General features: G+C 44.4%; 1 protein-coding gene across 2 annotated transcripts in view; it reads right to left on the minus strand.

The window, feature by feature from the left end:
- Positions 1 to 18,551: 18,551 nt before the first annotated feature.
- Positions 18,552 to 20,452, minus strand: part of LOC106575569 (interleukin-1 receptor accessory protein-like 1) — a 412,584-nt gene continuing 410,683 nt past the window's right edge. For both annotated transcript variants that reach the window (XM_045699174.1, XM_045699173.1), the window contains exon 12: positions 18,552 to 19,999. In XM_045699174.1, coding sequence (XP_045555130.1) covers positions 19,257 to 19,999 — 743 coding nt within the window. In that variant the 3' untranslated portion in view covers positions 18,552 to 19,256. The remainder of the gene's footprint in view (positions 20,000 to 20,452) is intronic.

Genomic DNA, 20,452 nt, shown 5'->3' on the forward strand with positions numbered 1-20,452 from the left:
AGGAGAAGGAAGAGGAGGAGGAAGAGACGTCACTCTTACAATACTTAACATACACAGTTGAAAAAATTGCTAGGGTTAAGGTTGTGGTTGAGGCTAGGGTTAGGGTTTAAACTGAGATATCAACATGAAGATAGGGTTAGGGTTGTGGTTGAGGCTAGGGTTAGGGTTTAAACTGGGATATCAACATGAAGGTAGGGTTAGGGTTGTGGTTGAGGCTAGGGTTAGGGTTTAAACTGGGATATCATCATGAAGGTAGGGTTAGGGTTGTGGTTGAGGCTAGGGTTAAGGTTGTGGTTGAGGCTAGGGTTAGGGTTTAAACTGAGATGTCAACATGAAGTTAGGGTTAAGGTTGTGGTTGAGGCTAGGGTTAGGGTTTAAACTGAGATATCAACATGAAGGTAGGGTTAGGGTTGTGGTTGAGGCTAGGGTTAGGGTTTAAAATGAGATATCAACATGAAGGTAGGGTTAGGGTTGTGGTTGAGGCTAGGGTTAGGGTTTAAACTGAGATGTCAACATGAAGCTAGGGTTAAGGTTGTGGTTGAGGCTAGGGTTAAGGTTGTGGTTGAGGCTAGGGTTAGGGTTTAAACTGGGATATCAACATGAAGCTAGGGTTAAGGTTGTGGTTGAGGCTAGGGTTAGGGTTTAAACTGAGATATCAACATGAAGGTAGGGTTAGGGTTGTGGTTGAGGCTAGGGTTAGGGTTTAAACTGAGATGTCAACATGAAGGTAGGGTTAGGGTTGAGGCTAGGGTTAGGGTTGTGGTTGAGGCTAGGGTTAAGGTTGTGGTTGAGGCTAGGGTTAGGGTTTAAACTGAGATATCAACATGAAGGTAGGGTTAGGGTTGTGGTTGAGGCTAGGGTTAGGGTTTAAACTGAGATGTCAACATGAAGCTAGGGTTAAGGTTGTGGTTGAGGCTAGGGTTAAGGTTGTGGTTGAGGCTAGGGTTAGGGTTTAAACTGGGATATCAACATGAAGGTAGGGTTAGGGTTGTGGTTGAGGCTAGGGTTAGGGTTTAAACTGAGATGTCAACATGAAGCTAGGGTTAAGGTTGTGGTTGAGGCTAGGGTTAGGGTTTAAACTGGGATATCAACATGAAGCTAGGGTTAAGGTTGTGGTTGAGGCTAGGGTTAGGGTTTAAACTGGGATATCAACATGAAGGTAGGGTTAGGGTTGTGGTTGAGGGTAGGGTTAGGGTTTAAACTGAGATGTCAACATGAAGCTAGGGTGATGGTTGTGGTTGAGGCTAGGGTTAGGGTTTAAACTGGGATATCAACATGAAGGTAGGGTTAGGGTTGTGGTTGAGGGTAGGGTTAGGGTTTAAACTGAGATGTCAACATGAAGCTAGGGTTATGGTTGTGGTTGAGGGTTAAACTGCAATGTGAACATGAAGCAAGGGTTAGGGTTGTAGTTCAGGGTTATGGTTGAACTGCAATGTGGTCATGAAGCGAGGGCTAGAGTTGTAGTTGAGGCTAGGGTTAGGGTTGTAGTTGAAGCTAGGGTTAGGGTTTAAACTAGGATATCAACATGAAGGTAGGGTTAGGGTTGTGGTTGAGGCTAGGGTTAGGGTTTAAACTGGGATATCAACATGAAGGTAGGGTTAGGGTTGTGGTTGAGGCTAGGGTTAGGGTTAGGGTTTAAACTGAGATATCAACATGAAGGTAGGGTTAGGGTTGTAGTTGAAGCTAGGGTTAGGGTTTAAGCTGGGATATCTACATGAAGCTAGGGTTAAGGTTGTGGTTGAGGCTAGGGTTAGGGTTTAAACTGAGATGTCAACATGAAGTTAGGGTTAAGGTTGTGGTTGAGGCTAGGGTTAAGGTTTTGGTTGAGGCTAGGGTTAGGGTTTAAACTGGGATATCAACATGAAGCTAGGGTTAAGGTTGTGGTTGAGGCTAGGGTTAGGGTTTAAACTGGGATATCAACATGAAGGTAGGGTTAAGGTTGTGGTTGAGGCTAGGGTTAGGGTTTAAACTGGGATATCAACATGAAGGTAGGGTTAGGGTTGTGGTTGAGGCTAGGGTTAGGGTTTAAACTGAGATATCAACATGAAGGTAGGGTTAAGGTTGTGGTTGAGGCTAGGGTTAGGGTTTAAACTGAGATGTCAACATGAAGTTAGGGTTAAGGTTGTGGTTGAGGCTAGGGTTAAGGTTGTGGTTGAGGCTAGGGTTAGGGTTTAAACTGAGATATCAACATGAAGGTAGGGTTAGGGTTGTGGTTGAGGCTAGGGTTAGGGTTTAAACTGAGATATCAACATGAAGGTAGGGTTAGGTGAGCTTTAGGGTTGTGGTTGAGGCTAGGGTTAAGGTTGTGGTTGAGGCTAGGGTTAGGGTTTAAACTGAGATGTCAACATGAAGCTAGGGTTAGGGTTGTGGTTGAGGCTAGGGTTAGGGTTTAAACTGAGATGTCAACATGAAGCTAGGGTTAAGGTTGTGGTTGAGGCTAGGGTTAGGGTTTAAACTGGGATATCAACATGAAGCTAGGGTTAGGGTTGTGGTTGAGGCTAGGGTTAGGGTTTAAACTGGGATATCAACATGAAGGTAGGGTTAGGGTTGTGGTTGAGGCTAGGGTTAGGGTTTAAACTGGGATATCAACATGAAGGTAGGGTTAGGGTTGTGGTTGAGGCTAGGGTTAGGGTTGAATGGTCAACATGAAGCTAGGGTTAAGGTTGTGGTTGAGGGTAGGGTTAGGGTTTAAACTGAGATGTCAACATGAAGCTAGGGTTATGGTTGTGGTTGAGGGTTAAACTGCAATGTGAACATGAAGCAAGGGTTAGGGTTGTAGTTCAGGGTTATGGTTGAACTGCAATGTGGTCATGAAGCGAGGGCTAGAGTTGTAGTTGAGGCTAGGGTTAGGGTTGTAGTTGAAGCTAGGGTTAGGGTTTAAACTAGGATATCAACATGAAGGTAGGGTTAGGGTTGTGGTTGAGGCTAGGGTTAGGGTTTAAACTGGGATATCAACATGAAGGTAGGGTTAGGGTTGTGGTTGAGGCTAGGGTTAGGGTTTAAACTGGGATATCAACATGAAGCTAGGGTTAAGGTTGTGGTTGAGGCTAGGGTTAGGGTTTAAACTGGGATATCAACATGAAGCTAGGGTTAAGGTTGTGGTTGAGGCTAGGGTTAGGGTTTAAACTGGGATATCAACATGAAGCTAGGGTTATGGTTGTGGTTGAGGCTAGGGTTAGGGTTTAAACTGGGATATCAACATGAAGGTAGGGTTAGGGTTGTGGTTGAGGGTAGGGTTAGGGTTTAAACTGAGATGTCAACATGAAGCTAGGGTTATGGTTGTGGTTGAGGGTTAAACTGCAATGTGAACATGAAGCAAGGGTTAGGGTTGTAGTTCAGGGTTATGGTTGAACTGCAATGTGGTCATGAAGCGAGGGCTAGAGTTGTAGTTGAGGCTAGGGTTAGGGTTGTAGTTGAAGCTAGGGTTAGGGTTTAAACTAGGATATCAACATGAAGGTAGGGTTAGGGTTGTGGTTGAGGCTAGGGTTAAGGTTTAAACTGGGATATCAACATGAAGGTAGGGTTAGGGTTGTGGTTGAGGCTAGGGTTAAGGTTTAAACTGGGATATCAACATGAAGGTAGGGTTAAGGTTGTGGTTGAGGCTAGGGTTAGGGTTTAAACTGGGATATCAACATGAAGGTAGGGTTAGGGTTGTGGTTGAGGCTAGGGTTAGGGTTTAAACTGGGATATCAACATGAAGGTAGGGTTAGGGTTGTGGTTGAGGCTAGGGTTAGGGTTTAAGCTGGGATATCTACATGAAGCTAGGGTTAAGGTTGTGGTTGAGGCTAGGGTTAGGGTTTAAACTGGGATATCAACATGAAGGTAGGGTTAAGGTTGTGGTTGAGGCTAGGGTTAGGGTTAGGGTTTAAACTGAGATATCAACATGAAGGTAGGGTTAGGGTTGTAGTTGAAGCTAGGGTTAGGGTTTAAGCTGGGATATCTACATGAAGCTAGGGTTAAGGTTGTGGTTGAGGCTAGGGTTAGGGTTTAAACTGAGATGTCAACATGAAGTTAGGGTTAAGGTTGTGGTTGAGGCTAGGGTTAAGGTTTTGGTTGAGGCTAGGGTTAGGGTTTAAACTGGGATATCAACATGAAGCTAGGGTTAAGGTTGTGGTTGAGGCTAGGGTTAGGGTTTAAACTGGGATATCAACATGAAGGTAGGGTTAGGGTTGTGGTTGAGGCTAGGGTTAGGGTTTAAACTGAGATATCAACATGAAGCTAGGGTTAGGGTTGTGGTTGAGGCTAGGGTTAGGGTTTAAACTGAGATATCAACATGAAGGTAGGGTTAAGGTTGTGGTTGAGGCTAGGGTTAGGGTTTAAACTGAGATGTCAACATGAAGTTAGGGTTAAGGTTGTGGTTGAGGCTAGGGTTAAGGTTGTGGTTGAGGCTAGGGTTAGGGTTTAAACTGAGATATCAACATGAAGGTAGGGTTAGGGTTGTGGTTGAGGATAGGGTTAGGGTTTAAACTGGGATATCAACATGAAGGTAGGGTTAGGGTTGTGGTTGAGGCTAGGGTTAGGGTTTAAACTGGGATATCAATATGAAGGTAGGGTTAGGGTTGTGGTTGAGGCTAGGGTTAGGGTTTAAACTGAGATGTCAACATGAAGGTAGGGTTAGGGTTGAGGCTAGGGTTAGGGTTGTGGTTGAGGCTAGGGTTAAGGTTGTGGTTGAGGCTAGGGTTAGCGTTTAAACTGAGATGTCAACATGAAGCTAGGGTTAGGGTTGTGGTTGAGGCTAGGGTTAGGGTTTAAACTGAGATGTCAACATGAAGCTAGGGTTAAGGTTGTGGTTGAGGCTAGGGTTAGGGTTTAAACTGGGATATCAACATGAAGCTAGGGTTAAGGTTGTGGTTGAGGCTAGGGTTAGGGTTTAAACTGGGATATCAACATGAAGGTAGGGTTAGGGTTGTGGTTGAGGCTAGGGTTAGGGTTTAAACTGGGATATCAACATGAAGCTAGGGTTAGGGTTGTGGTTGAGGGTAGGGTTAGGGTTTAAACTGAGATGTCAACATGAAGCTAGGGTTAGGGTTGTGGTTGAGGGTAGGGTTAGGGTTTAAACTGAGATGTCAACATGAAGCTAGGGTTATGGTTGTGGTTGAGGGTTAAACTGCAATGTGAACATGAAGCAAGGGTTAGGGTTGTAGTTCAGGGTTATGGTTGAACTGCAATGTGGTCATGAAGCGAGGGCTAGAGTTGTAGTTGAGGCTAGGGTTAGGGTTGTAGTTGAAGCTAGGGTTAGGGTTTAAACTAGGATATCAACATGAAGGTAGGGTTAGGGTTGTGGTTGAGGCTAGGGTTAGGGTTTAAACTGGGATATCAACATGAAGGTAGGGTTAGGGTTGTGGTTGAGGCTAGGGTTAGGGTTTAAACTGAGATATCAACATGAAGGTAGGGTTAGGGTTGTAGTTGAAGCTAGGGTTAGGGTTTAAGCTGGGATATCTACATGAAGCTAGGGTTAAGGTTGTGGTTGAGGCTAGGGTTAAGGTTTAAACTGGGATATCTACATGAAGCTAGGGTTAGTTGTTTGAAGCTAGGGTTAGTTTGCTGGATATCCATGAAGCTAGGTTAAGGTTGTGGTTGAGGCTAGGGTTAGGGTTTAAACTGGGATATCAACATGAAGGTAGGGTTAAGGTTGTGGTTGAGGCTAGGGTTAGGGTTTAAACTGAGATATTAACATGAAGGTAGGGTTAGGGTTGTGGTTGAGGCTAGGGTTAGGGTTTAAACTGGGATATCGACATGAAGGTAGGGTTAAGGTTGTGGTTGAGGCTAGGGTTAGGGTTTAAACTGGGATATCGACATGAAGCTAGGGTTAGGGTTGTGGTTGAGGCTAGGGTTAGGGTTTAAACTGAGATATCAACATGAAGGTAGGGTTAGGGTTGTGGTTGAGGCTAGGGTTAGGGTTTAAACTGGGATATCAACATGAAGCTAGGGTTAAGGGTTAGAGTTGTGGTTGAGGGTTATGGTTGAACTGCGATGTGGACATGAAGCGAGGGCGGGGCAACTTTGATGGGATGGGGGCCACAAAAACTTTGAACTGCATACCCACATCCATACATTACCATCCATTTTGCCATTGGGTGTACAGAACATGTTGCAGTCTATTCATTTTGCCATGGGGCGGAGAGAAATGTTTGCAGTTTTTATTATGACATCTGAGTGAGACTGACTAACAAAATCAATGGTGGCCCCCCGGACGGTAATTCAACCATGATAACAAGTTTAGATAGCTGGCCGCTAAACTAACTAAAATGTTAGCTGACATGGGCTAATTGACTGAATATCAGAGACTGACATTACAAGAGAGAAACTGCTGATACACAACCAAACATTGAAATTGCACCTTGTGTTTTCTACTATTCTAACTTTCAACAGTAAGTTGAGACCCTGAGAAATGAATCCGGGAGTTGCCTTATTTCTACACCACCCATCTGACCTCCAGCTCTGAACCCAGCTCTGAATCCAGCTCTGAATCCAGCTCTGAACCCAACTCAGAACCCAGCTCTGAATCCAGCTCTGAATCCAGCTCTGAACCCAACTCAGAACCCAGCTCTGAACCCAGCTCTGAATCCAGCTCTGAACCCAACTCAGAACCCAGCTCTGAACCCTGCTCTGAACCCTGCTCTGAACCCAGCTCTGAGCCCTGCTCTGAGCCCTGCTCTGAACCCTGCTCTGAATCCAGCTCTGAGCCCAGCTCTGAATCCAGCTCTGAACCCAACTCAGAACCCAGCTCTGAATCCAGCTCTGAATCCAGCTCTGAACCCAACTCAGAACCCAGCTCTGAACCCAGCTCTGAACACAGCTCTGAACCCAACTCAGAACCCAGCTCTGAATCCAGCTCTGAATCCAGCTCTGAATCCAGCTCTGAACCCAACTCAGAACCCAGCTCTGAACCCAGCTCTGAACCCAGCTCTGAACCCAACTCAGAACCCAGCTCTGAACCCAGCTCTGAACCCTGTTCTGAACCCAGCTCTGAGCCCAGCTCTGAACCCAACTCAGAACCCAGCTCTGAACCCTGCTCTGAACCCTGTTCTGAACCCAGCTCTGAGCCCAGCTCTGAATCCAGCTCTGAGCCCAGCTCTGAACCCTGCTCTGAACCCAGCTCTGAGCCCAGCTCTGAGCCCAGCTCTGAACCCTGCTCTGAACCCGGCTCTGAGCCCGGCTCTGAGCCCGGCTCTGAGCCCGGCTCTGAACCCGGCTCTGAACCCGGCTCTGAGCCCTGCTTTGAATCCCTCCAGCAGAACTCTGCATGTCTCAGAACCACCTATGGTGGCACTTTGACATCTCAGTCCTCCAAAGAGATACATATCTCACTTTCTCAGTCGCCCTAGCGCTGTAGTTTAAGTCAGTGTTTGTTTGACACATGGCATCCCTAAGTGATCCCATCCCATTTCAAATGAGGCAGGAGATCATGATGGATTGATCCCAAGGAGCCAGGCTGTCAGTACAGCAGGCCTCTTCCAGGGCATCACAGACCTTCTCTCTCTGTCTCTACAGCGCACAGCTTCTCTCTGCATGCCTTCTCTAATTAATCTGCTCCCTAGAGTCCAGTTCCCCCATAGACTTCTCATCTCCTCTTCACTTTCTCCTAATGTGACAACCTAAACCGTGGTATCAGCTCTGCCCTAGTTACTGTATAATACCCCTGTCTCCCCATCGCTGTGTCTTGTCATAGAGAACATAATGAGAAGAAGAGATCACATTTTCTCCTTGCTGGGCCTCGTCAGTTGGTGCCAGAGGTGGGATGTGGGTCCTTTTCTGTGTGACGCCCGGTGAAACAGCATCACTGTGTTAATGCTAACTGGCAACTATGAATTACACCGGGAAAGAGCAAGAGCAGCGATACTATGCTACTGTTGGGAAGAAAAACTCAAATGGCTTTGAATCTGTTTAATGAATATGAGAGGGATTCATCCAATAAACCTCCATCTGTAGGAGTGTAATGAATAATACATAAGCAACATTTCAACTCTAAACACAGCATCTGCTAAGCTAATTGATTTCCTCATTGGATGATCTATCTGAGAGAAGATAGATATAAAACCATGCTGTTTATTGCTTCTTTTGGAATAGCACAGAGATAATTCAGCCAATAACTCAGCCAATTGGTGCAGGAGTGGCAAAATTGCTGTTGTTTAATAGAGGCCGACTTGTGTATTACCTGTGTAGGAGTGGCACATTTCCTTACATTGTGTTTCTTATAAGGAGGTGCTACAGGCTTAACCCACTGGTTCATTGATCCAATAATTGCATTGTTGCCTGATCATGTGTATTCCGCTCAAATGTTTCCTAATTCGTTTTAAGCTCTTTCTTTCATATTTCCTTCCCCTTTGGAGAGGTTCCCAACCGCACCGGGCAGCCCCTCCCTCCCTCCCTCCCTCCCTCCCTCCCTCCCTCCCTCCCTCCCTCCCTCCCTCCCTCCCTCCCTCCCTCCCTCCCTCCCTCCCTCCCTCCCTTTATCCCCCTCTGAAAGTTGCATGAAACAGGATAATCTCAGGGTGTCCATTATTAACAGGCACAGTGACTAATATAGTCATTCACCCTGGCAGAGGTCTGCTGCCTCTTTGTTCTGACAGTTAAATACATGCACCTCTATTCAGACAGGATTCCGCTGCTTTACGCTTCATTTCATTTGTGTCATCAAGCTGGTGCCCAACTGTTTTCCGTTCCCTTCCTCCGGCCCCAGGTGTACTGAGACTTCTCTCGTTACGAACTAAGTTGGGCTGAGGAGGAGGAGAGGGTGTGTAGGATTTATGCTAATAGAGGGGGTGTGTGTGTGTGTTACGTTGAGAGGAAGTTCAAACAAACCACTTCATCAATCATCTCTACAGAGGATGAGTGGCATGAGACGCCCCTTGGTTTATTTCCCAGGGTTGTTGCTGTACCAACTGTACCTCACTGCCTCTCTCTCTCTCTCTCCCTCCCTCCCTCCCTACACAACCTCTCTGCTTTCTTTCCAATTAAGCTCTTAATTGCCAAAGATGATAACAAGTTAATTATTACTCTGCAGGCTAGTAAAAACACAGCTGTCAAAGCACTCCGTGTGCCGCTGCAGTGTGTCTGTGTGTGTGTGTGTGTGTGGCTGACTGTAAGCTGCTGCTGTGCGATGTCATCATCTGAGAGGGACAAGGGAGAGAGCTGGGGAGAGCTGTCTTTCAGCCCGATTGGAGGCCATCGGTTGAAAGAGTTCATAGCCAGGGAGGGCAGCAGCTACTTAAAAAAATATATACCTTTTTTTCACTCTCACAGTGGCAGCCATTTTGCCTTGGCAACCCACACTCACAACCCATGCTCAAGCTTTCAGTGTGCTCAAATTTCCTAAGGCTTGGGGTTTATAAAAAGAAATGTGTTTACAAGTAGAAAAGTTGTCTTGGTGACAGTTCAGTGGAGGCTGCTGAGGGGAGGACGGCTCATATTAACGTCTGGAATGGAGTCAATGGAACGGTATTAGACATATCAAACACATTGTTGATGCCATTCCATTCACTCCGTTCCAGACATTATTATGAGCCGTCCTCCCCTCAGCAGCCTCCACTGTGACAGTGGTGCAGACAGTGGTAATCCATCTGGATGTAGGTTTGCCCCTAAAAACTATCGATCAGAGTGACCTCATTCACTGTAGTAGGCCATGCACCGCTGTTCAGGGGCCGGCTAGAGAGGGGCCCAGAGATATCTACAAGTAGGGTACATGTGACAGATCTATTCGTCACGTTGCTCATGTGTCTTGGCCAAATCCAGGTGTTTGTTTATGCAGAGAAGAGTTGTGTTTTTTTTGGCTGACTGGTGAAACTGACTATAAACATCATGTAGGCTACAATTCAAGCCATGACCAACAGATGACAGTGTTTCACAAAGAATGTCTACGTTCCTGATCTGGCTCTTCTTTTTCTCTAGCTACAGTACACCTGCCATTTTAAATCAACACACACACCAGTGGCGGTCAGTGACATTTATGATGAGGGAGCACAATTGTTTTTGTTCATGAGCATGGCCTTATTTCTATTACAGCATATTGGATGACTGTCATTCATATTCCATTCACCCAGTTCAATGTAACATTGATGGGTTTAGGCTACTACATGATACTCTAATCTTCCCTATACCCATCATGAGGTTGTTACAACCTAGCCTGTGAATGAAAGTTCACAACGTAGGTGCACAGGTCGAGAGAAAAATTGGAGATGACAGACAGTGACACATTCAATACCGCCTTGCACACTCTTGCCTGCATCTAGTTTATCTATGGTGTAATCATTCGTCCAACAGCTGCAAAGGAGAGTTTAAATTGGATAAATTCAGGTATTTTTATCCCTTTTTCGTTTGCCTTTGTTTAAGAAACGTTTTTCAACAGAATCAGAGGAATGAATACACCCCTGATCATAGCAGCCAGCCATGTTGTATTCATTGTAGCCTCTATGCACTCTCCTCCTCTCACATTTCACTTTGTTTGTGGACTTCAATGAACAACACATTAGCTGAATATGACCAGGTGAAAAAACCTTTCCAAGCCAAACCATATCATAACCTGCTACGCACACCCGCTACAATCATGCAGTAACGTCACAGTGTACAGTCAGTAAGCAGTTACACCGGCGGGCACCGGTGGCAATACATTCATAAAACCAAAAGTATGTCTTCTCCTGAGATGTGTCTGTTACTGGAACTCTGTGAAGCATTTATTTGGGCTGCAATTTTTGAGGCTGGTAACTCCAATGAACTTATCCTCAGCAGCAGAGGTGACTCTGGGTCTTCCTTTCCTGTGGCGGTCCTCATGAGAGCCAGTTTCATCATAGCGCTTGATGGTTTTTGCGACTGCACTTGAAGTTCTTGAAATTTTCCAGATTGATTGACCTTCATGTATTAAAGTAATGATGGACTGTCGATTCTCTTTGCTTATTTGAGCTGGTCTTGCTATAATATGGACTTGGTCTTTTACCAAATAGGGCTATCCTCTGTATACCACCCCTACTTTGTCACAACACAACTGATTGGCTCAAACGCATTAAGAAGGAAAGAAATTCCACAAAATAGCAAGGCGCACCTGTTAATTGAAATTAATTCCAGGTGACTACCTGGAAGCTGGTTGAGAGAATGCCAGGAGTCTGCAAAGCTGTCAAGGCAAAGCGTGGCTACATTGAAGAATCTTAAATATAAAATATATTTAGATTTTTTAAACACTTTTTTGGTTACTACATGATTCCATATGTGTTATTTCATAGTTTTTATGTCTTCACTATTATTCTACAATGTAGCAAATATTAAAAAAAAATAAATAAAAACCCTGGAATGAGTAGGTGTGTCCAAACTTTTGACTGGTACTGTAGATCTGCATTGAAATCATTGCATGCCTCATCGATGGCCTGAAGGAGGGTGGTACGCTCATGGGGATGGCAGTCGTACATCTTTCTTGTATTCGTGTATCGTATTTTACAGTATTGTATTGTACTGTAGTGGTCCAATATGTTGCTCAGTTCATAAGAGCCCTCCGCCCAGCAACTTTATTTTGGATACATGTTTACTGTATAGGGGATGGATTTCTTTTTTGTTTTGGACTTTCTGGATTATTTCCGTATTGGTACTGTATTGTATTGATATTGTATTACTGCACTGTAGGAGCTAGAAACAGGGCCATTTCCCTGCACCTGCTGTAAAGTCTGTTAATCTGTGTACGCAACCAATCAACTTTGATTTTATTTATTACATACTGTACATTTCTGATCTTGTCAATATCATATTTTAAATCATAATAGTAATCATCATAGTAGTACATACAGTATCATACTTTTTATGTTTCTACTTTACAGACAGACATTTTCATTATGTAGTTCTCAGAATCTGTTGTAGACAAATGCGTTGACATGTTAAATCTATAGGTTTACCAAACGTTTAAGTGATCATCCACATACTTTTGTATATATAGTGTATATTCTACTGCAGTGGGCAAGATCAGGGTCACACAGAGTGATTCTTGATTACAAATCTACTTTGAAACAAAATTATACACCTCACACACATGGTTATGGGCTTAAAAAAAGTCACCTGTACTATGTCAGAATTAGAGTTGAAAGGTATTTCATTTTGAGTTTGCATCTCAATATTACACTTCATATACATCACAGAAGACTAAAATATATTACAACTGTTTGACATAGAAACACCAGATTTTTTGTAACCCCCCCACAAAAAAAGTTAATTAATTAGGGTTAGGCATTAGCAGAGTGGTTAAGGTTAGGTTTAAAATCAGGTTTTATGACTTTGTGGCTGTGCCAGCTAGTGACCACTCTGTACAGCTACTTCCAGAACAAGATTCATGATGAAAAACGCTAACTTGCGGAAAAGTGACTTTATGATTTTGTGTGTTGTACTTAGTCAACTGAAAATGTGCTTAGTTGTGAAAAAACGGCCTTTTTGATGATCTCTTTTGAGTTTTGTACTAAGAATTGTGAACATGTATCAGATAATTGTACAAATTGCACCAAGGCACTAATGTTTTTTTGAATACACATCAATAACATGGTGAAATCTGATAGTTTTAGTTGAGTTTGTGCTGTATGTTATTTTAAATGGACGACAGGGCTGGTCCAGGGGGCGGTGACCAAACATGGCTGCCTCCACATGTGAGCACGGTGTCTGTAGGGCACCGTGTCTGTAGGGCACCGTGTCTGTAGGGCACCGTGTCTGTAGGGCTTGGGATGTTTCGCAGCAGCGCATTGACTCACCTGATTTATGCTGATTCGCCGACGGACCGACGGGTCCCTGGCTGATTCAGTGAGTCGCTGGGCAGAATGAGGAGTCGTATTGATTGTTGTCTTCAGGTTTAATAGCGGTCCACTGAGTTATGACTCCTGTACTGCTCTGCTCTGCTCACCCAGCAGGGAACCGGCCAGCGTCAGCAGTTCACACGGGAACCATAAACAACCGGCCCCTCCTCTCAGCGGAAAAAATATGTACACACACAAACCATGACTCACAGACACTACACAACACAAAATATATACAGCACACCTTACACGTAATACACACTAACATACTGGAACAGTTTACCGGTAAAGAAGATTTTCAAAAGCTTCTATTCTTACCATTCTTTCCTTAAAATGTATTTCAATAAATGATGAAATATATGTTTGTGTGTCATGCCATCACATCCTACACACACCGTCATGTAACCAGCATTAGACTGCTGACATAGCTCCAGGAAACCAGTACTGAGATATGACTCACCGCAGACGGACAGTAGAATGGGTCATGTCAGTCTGTTATTTCTAAAAGCCTATCTGTCTAGTACGCCATATGAACAAATACAGGATAAACACTGCGTACTGTACGGCTCAACGTTTATGTTTAGATCTCGTGTGAATGATGGAGCACGCCTCCCTCTCTCCCTCCGTATGGTGCACAGACATCATTTAATTAGCTTAATTAGGCCCCAATATGGAGGATTGCTGCTCCTTGGTTGGTCGGTATTCTCTGGAGCCAGCCAATTACCCATGCAGCCAGATCACAATGCAAACACAGGCTGTTGGTGAACTGGTGTTTAGGGGGGCGTTACTCCTCCACAATAGCAGCACCTCCACCTTGCCAGTTTAACCCCACCCCCCCACTCCCTCTCGAAGCCCCCCAACCCAGCAAGCACACCTTCCACCACCAACATTCAAACATTCACTTGTGAGGGGAATGGTTGCTGTGGCAACAGGCACAATGTAAAAAACCCACAGGAACCGACTATGCATTCCCTTGGTTGGAATGTTTCAGTGTAGAAAGGTGCCTTTGAAAGGAAGTGCAGGAGCCCCTCATTGTCGGAACACGGACACATCCATGATTACAGTACTTTGGTGTGTGTGTGTGTGTGTGTGTGTGTGTGTGTGTGTGTGTGTGTGTGTGTGTGTGTGTGTGTGTGTGTGTGTGTGTGTGTGTGTGTGTGTGTGTGTGGTGTTGCATCCCTCTAATAGAGTTCCAGACACTTAGTAGAATCTATGACACCACCAACATTCAAACACTTACTTGCAGGAAATGATTGCTGTGGCAACAGGCACGAAGCAATAAAAACGGAGGAACCGACTATGCATTCCCTTGGATGGAATGTTTCAGTGCAGAAAGGTGCCTTTTAAAGTGAGTGCAGCCCCCCCACCCCCCATTTACATTTGACATGTTAGTCATCTAGCAGACGCTCTTATCCAGAGAGACTTAGTGCATTCATCTTAAGAATGCTAGGTGGGACAACCACACATCACAGTCATAGTAAGTACACTTTTCCTCAATAAAGTAGCTATCAGCAAAGTCAGAACTAGTAAAGGGGAAACGAGTGAGTGTTAGTTCACAAAAGGGGGGAAGGTAGGGTGGAACAGTTCCTCTTGCTGCTCCGTAGGCAAGTACCATGGTCTTGTAGTGGATGCGAGAGGTGTGTGCGGAGGAGCGGGGTGACATGGGAGAATTTGGGAGGGTTGAACACTGGGCGGGCTGCAACGTTCTGGATAAGTTGCAGGGGTTTGATGGCACAAGCTGCAGTAGTCGCAGTAGTCCAGACGGGAGATGACAGGTGCCTGGATTAGGACCTGCGTCACTTCCTGTGTGAGGTAGGGTCGTACTCAACGGATGTTGTAGAGCATGAACCTGCAGGAGAATGACAGAGTGTTGTCCAGGGTCATGCCAAGGTTCTTTGCACTCTGGGAGGGGGACACCGTGCAGTTGTGAACTGTGATGGAGAGGTCTTGGAGCGGACAGGTCTTCCCCGGGAGGAAGAACAGCTCCGTCTTGTCGAGGTTGAGCTTGAGGTGGTGGGCCGATACCCAAGGTGAGATATCTGGCAGGCACGCAGAGATGCGTGTCGCCACTTGGGTGTCAGAAGGGGGGAAGGAGAAAAGTATGGCAATGATAGGCGAGACCATGTGAGGATATGATGGAGCCGAGTGACTTAGTGTAGAGAGGAGAGGGCCTAGAACTGAGCCCTGGGGGACACCAGTAGTGAGATTATGTTGTGCAGACCGATCCTCTCCACGTCACCTGGTAGGAGCAGCCTGCCAGGTAGGATGCAATCCAAGAGTGTGCAGAGACGCCCAGCCTTGAATGGGTGGAGAGGAGGATCTGATGGTTCACGGTGTCGAAGGCAGCGGATAGATCTAGGAGGATGAGAACAGAGGACAGAGTCATCTTTGGCAGTGCGAATAGCCTCCATGACACAGGGAAGAGTAGTCTTGGTTGAGTGACCCGTCTTGAAGCCTGACTGGGTAGGGGTTGAGTGGCTAGGGTTGGAGGAGAGGGAGAGGGAGACAGAAAAGGAAACAAAGTAATGAATAGAAACCTGGAGGGGGGTTTCCGGGAGATTAGTAGGTCAACAGCCTCTAGTAAAGATGAGGTCAAGTGTATTGCCTGCCTTGGGACTGGGAAAGGGAAAGGGTGAAGTCAAAAGAGGCAAGGAGGGGAAAGAAAGAGTTGGAAAGAAATTAATCGAAGGCAGACGTCGGGAGGTTGAAGTCGTACAGTCTGAAGGCCTGTGAACACTGACACATCCATAATTACAATATTTTAGTGTGTGTATGTGTGTGTGTGATGAACAGACTTGATCACAAGCTTAGCTGCTGCTGCGGTCCGGTATAGTGGCCTGGATTCTGCCGTCACAGCCAGCGTCAGGAGGGGCAACATAGCAGTGACGGTTGGATCTATCCGGGGTTCAAGATTACAGTGTTTTCCTGCAACATACAGTTTCCCAACATACCTCAACACCAAAGAGTGGAGTAGAAATTAAGCAGAAGCTTATGTAATCAATATGAAATCTTATTATGTGAGTTATGACATTGTAATATGGTTATTAATGTGTAATGGGAGAGGAACTACATCATAACTACATCATAAGTGGTTCTTTAACTGCCCAGTGTTTCCACATTTCTATTAAATATGACCTAGAATTAAATAGTTTTCCTCCCAAAATGTTTTAATTGAATATGTTAAAAAGCAGCTTTTTTGTGTTGTGTACCCCAACAACAGAATGGTAGAATGGTGTGGGTATATATCGGTCATTAAACATATTCATGCAAGTAGAACGCGGACTGGCCAGCTCTCCCTCCTCTAGACCGCTGATTAGCCAGCTCTTCCTCAGGGAGATGACATCATGCTCTATGAGGAAATAGCAAGCGTTTTTTAAACGGTCTATTTGAGATACAAGTTTGAGGTGGGGTTTTTGAAGTGCTTTTTTCCCCCTCCAATTTATGCTCTGGCCACAAATACGAGTATACAAGTCAACAACATTAATTGGATATGAGTTAACAGAATATTAACTTTCAAAAGTGAGATTTTCACCGGGAAGTTACTTTAAATGAAAATCATCGATTGCAATCAGCATTTGATATGGTGTCCCATCATAACAAGCCTGTACGTGTCAAGATGCAAGTAGAGAGGTCTAAAGAACAATTATTAAATGTGTTTTTATTATTAATAATAATAGTATCTCTTTAATTAACATTGCAGGTACATAATAAAAAACGAAATGAATCAGAAACAGGAGAGACAACAGAACCGTAATCTTGTCTCAAAATTGTGAAAGTGCCTGGAATAATTCTGTGCTATATATTATTAATTATGATCATCATTAATATCATTATTATGATTACCAGAAAGGTTCATAAAACAAGTTTGCCACTCACTCTGAAAATGCAAACGTATTTTTTGATGAATGTGGCTAGATTGTCTTCATCTTATTATCATTTTTGATTTATATACACAATGTCATAGAACACAGGAAATCCACACCTTAAAGGAGCTCTGTCTCGAATGTATCAAACGTTACTGTGTTTTCTGTTGGGTCAGGCAGGTATGACAGTTGGAAATTGACGTTCTTCTCAGTGATATACCAAGCAGCCAACTGAGTACAGTACATTGAAGAAAAAGACCAACACTTTGAAAAGTTAAACCAAAGGGAAATTGAAAAACCAATCATTTTTGCAGACCGAGGGGGACATAGACATCTCTTACAGAGTTTACTCATTGTGTATAGGTTAATACTTTGCATAATGTGTGGCACTACAAGGGACTGAATACACTACCTCACTGTTTCTGTTTAGAAGCTGCTAGCACTATGAAGTATCAATAAAACAACGTTATGATGTCAGATATTACAGTATATCGAACACCCGTGTTAGATCCCGTAAATGACCGTATCTTACTTCATAGGGTTAGCCTCACAAGAACTATGTATGAAATGATCGTGGATTGTATTAGAGCACAGTCTCTCACTTTCTTTCTTTCTGAGGTTCCCTTGGAGACTGTTTACATCAGTGTAACCATGGCAATGTTATAGGGACATGCGTTGTGTCAGGACAGACCCAACACAGGCCTAATCTCCCCACTAAAGCGCCTCCCAACCAGGCTTTATCAAGTCCTGGTAAAAGAACAACGTTGGGGTCTTTGAGTAGCTCTTATTGTTGCTTAATGGGACTTCATGACATCATATTTTGGCCAATCTGAAACTAACCAAAAAACTTGGTAAAGCCCTAAAACAAGCCCTAATGTGGATCATGTGGTGTGGATTTCAGATCTTTTTTCTTCACAAGCACAATTTTAGCTTTGGTCTCACTTGCTTGAAGAATAATGAGGATAATCTTGACTTTTCCTGTACCACTACGAACCATATTTGAAGGGGTTTAAGTTAAATTTCAGAGGAATCAAAACGGATGAGCATTTATTTGTCACTATGTGTGGAGATACATTTCTCTTGGGTCGAACTCCATGATTTGCTCCTGTATTTTGGTCCGTTTGACAGACTGTCACATGATATGCTAAACATTTCTTCTTCTAGGAACATATGACAACAACACTCTGAACATATCTTGGAAGTCAACTGTGTTCAGTGTGTCGTCTTTTCAAAATGGCTGCTGTCCTTCTCCATAGAAATCAGGGAGGCACTACATCGAGGTTATCTGGTATTCATGTGCGGTGGGGAAATGAAGATACTTTTCACGAATCTGCTTTGATGAACGTTTTCGAGTGTGTACAGTGTTTCTTCTTTTTAAATACATTGACATATATCATAGGTTGAATACATCTAGTTATTATGCACACTCCTCTGTTATGGAAAAGTCTTCGAAAAACAAATATACATTGCCCCCCCACCCACCCAACAATGATATTAGGACTTGATGAAAACATCTCAAATGATTTTATATTTTTTCATCTTTCCACTAAGATAAGACATTTAGTGAAGGACTCAAACATCCACTTTGTCTGCTATGCAATTAGGGAACTGCATAGCAAAATAATGTAGAAAACAAAATGCATGTTACTCTATTTCTGTCATTAGTGGAATGAAATGTGAATAAGTATGTACTTCCAAGCAAATATTTTTTGTTACAAAAATATACTTTCTCATAAAATAATACACGTAGTTGTTTTTAGGGCGATATATGTCTCTGTTAAGCTGAACAGAAAGGCTGTCTTTTGAAAAGAGCATGTCACTATGTTTGCGAGAGCTGCAAAACTTGCACACCAAGTCTAGCACCAGTCTCTATGGTGTCCCGGTGGGTTGGTTCATCTATTCATATCTTGCATACTCCCAGGCCTCTTCATCTGTTGCATAATCTAGTTGTGTTTAATAAGAGTCCCAAATAAAGAAGATTCCATCTATGTAACCAGGACAACAAAAAAAGGACATTTTCTTTCGAATGAAACATCAAAACTTTCCCGCTACAATGCCATAACTGTTAAAAAACAAAGAGCGTTCAAACTACACCAGTTCCACTACAAGTCAAGATCAAAATTACAACAGATCAGCCAATAGACCTCAAAGACCATCGTTTCACTTTCATACCCAAATACAAAAAAATTAAAACCTTAAATCAAAACAGACGTAGAAATTTGATGATAAAAACTGGTGAATGAAAGGTCAAAGAAAAACAACAGAAAAATACTGACGCTATAAAGAAATATAAAATATATGTACAAGACCCTGTATTCCTTGAGTTTCTGGGTAAATGAACATCGGCGTTGGTGTCTGTGTGTACAGGCATTTCAAACCCAACGGGTTCTCCTTTTCACGCCAAATCCTCCTTAGTCCTTGTCAAACAAATGTCGTCTTAGTCTGACAGAATGACTTGTCCTGTGTTGGTGATTTACCCCTGTGAATCCTGGTGCAAATTCCACAGCAGCAGTCTCTAGTCCACTAATGGTCTCCGTAGCAACACCCCCTCCACCACCAACACCACACACTTTGCCAGCTAGTTCTCCCTCTACATAAAATATATCCCATCTGTCCCTATGCCAGCCTGGTGCTGTCACCAGATGACACTGGATATACTGGTCTCGCGTGGCAGCAGCGGTAGCATGGCGTTATTGGCGTGTGCCTCCTCGATGCTCTGTTCTCTGGGTGTCCTGGCCTGGCCGTGGGGCCTCTGTCCATTGATCAGAGTCATAGGGATGTTGCAGTAGGTGTGCTGGTTACCCAGGGTGGAGAGGGGAGGCAGGCTGCCGCCGGGGGCCATGTCGTACTCGTAGCTGCGGTAGTAATGTTTCTGCTGCCTCATCTGGGTGTGGTAGTTGACAGTGGAGTTGTGGAAGGTGCTCCGCAAGTCCGGGTGCGCCGTGGCCATGGCGGTCGAGGTGGCGGCTGCCATGGAGATGGCGGAGACGGTCTGGAGCTCGCCGAAAGGGCCCTGCTCGCTGACGTCCAGCACCTGCTCGTTGCTGATGATGGGCTCCATGTGCTTGAAGGGCATCTCGTACTGCAAGTGTTTCCAGAAGTTGGAGCTGAGCTTGTTGCTCTTGGGGCCACGCCACTTGATGACGGTCAGCATCTTGATGGTGTGTTTGAGCGCTTCCACTTCCTGGTAGTTCATGATGCCATGCAGCTCGGCACACTCAATCAGAATCACCTTGATCTCCCCGGTGACCAGCATGTTCCGGAGGCGGGTCTCCAGCTCGAAGATGCTCCAACCCCGCCGCACCACATAATTGGGTGTCATGACGATGATGAGGCGCTTGGATTGGTCCACACAGCGCGCCACGTCCTCTATATAGGCTGGAGAGAGGGAAGGAGAGGCATACAGAGAGAGGGGGGAGGGAAGGAGATAGATACACAGAGAGAGGGGAGGGAAAGAGAGGGATACAAAGAGAAGGGAGGGAGGGAGAGAGATAGAGAGGCAGAGGGGAGGGAAGGAGAGGGATACAGAGAGAGAGGGGAGAGAAGAAGAGCGAGAGAGAAAGAAAGAGAGGCAAGAAAGATATGAAGGAAGTTACAGTATGAAATAATAACACAGCTAAATATATAGTATATAATATAAATATATCATATATATATTCTAGTCTGTATGTATAGTATGTAAAACATGGTATATCATCCACTGGTTGATGCTGCCTGCTATTGTCTTTTATTGAGTTTGACTAGCTAAATAGGATATTTAAATGGAAGTGCATAAATCTAATGCATCATAACAGGACATATAGCATGCATTTTACATGTTTATTTTTAGAA

Source organism: Salmo salar, chromosome ssa17 (assembly GCF_905237065.1).
Source record: "Salmo salar chromosome ssa17, Ssal_v3.1, whole genome shotgun sequence".
In the NCBI taxonomy this organism is placed as follows: Eukaryota; Metazoa; Chordata; class Actinopteri; order Salmoniformes; family Salmonidae; genus Salmo; species Salmo salar.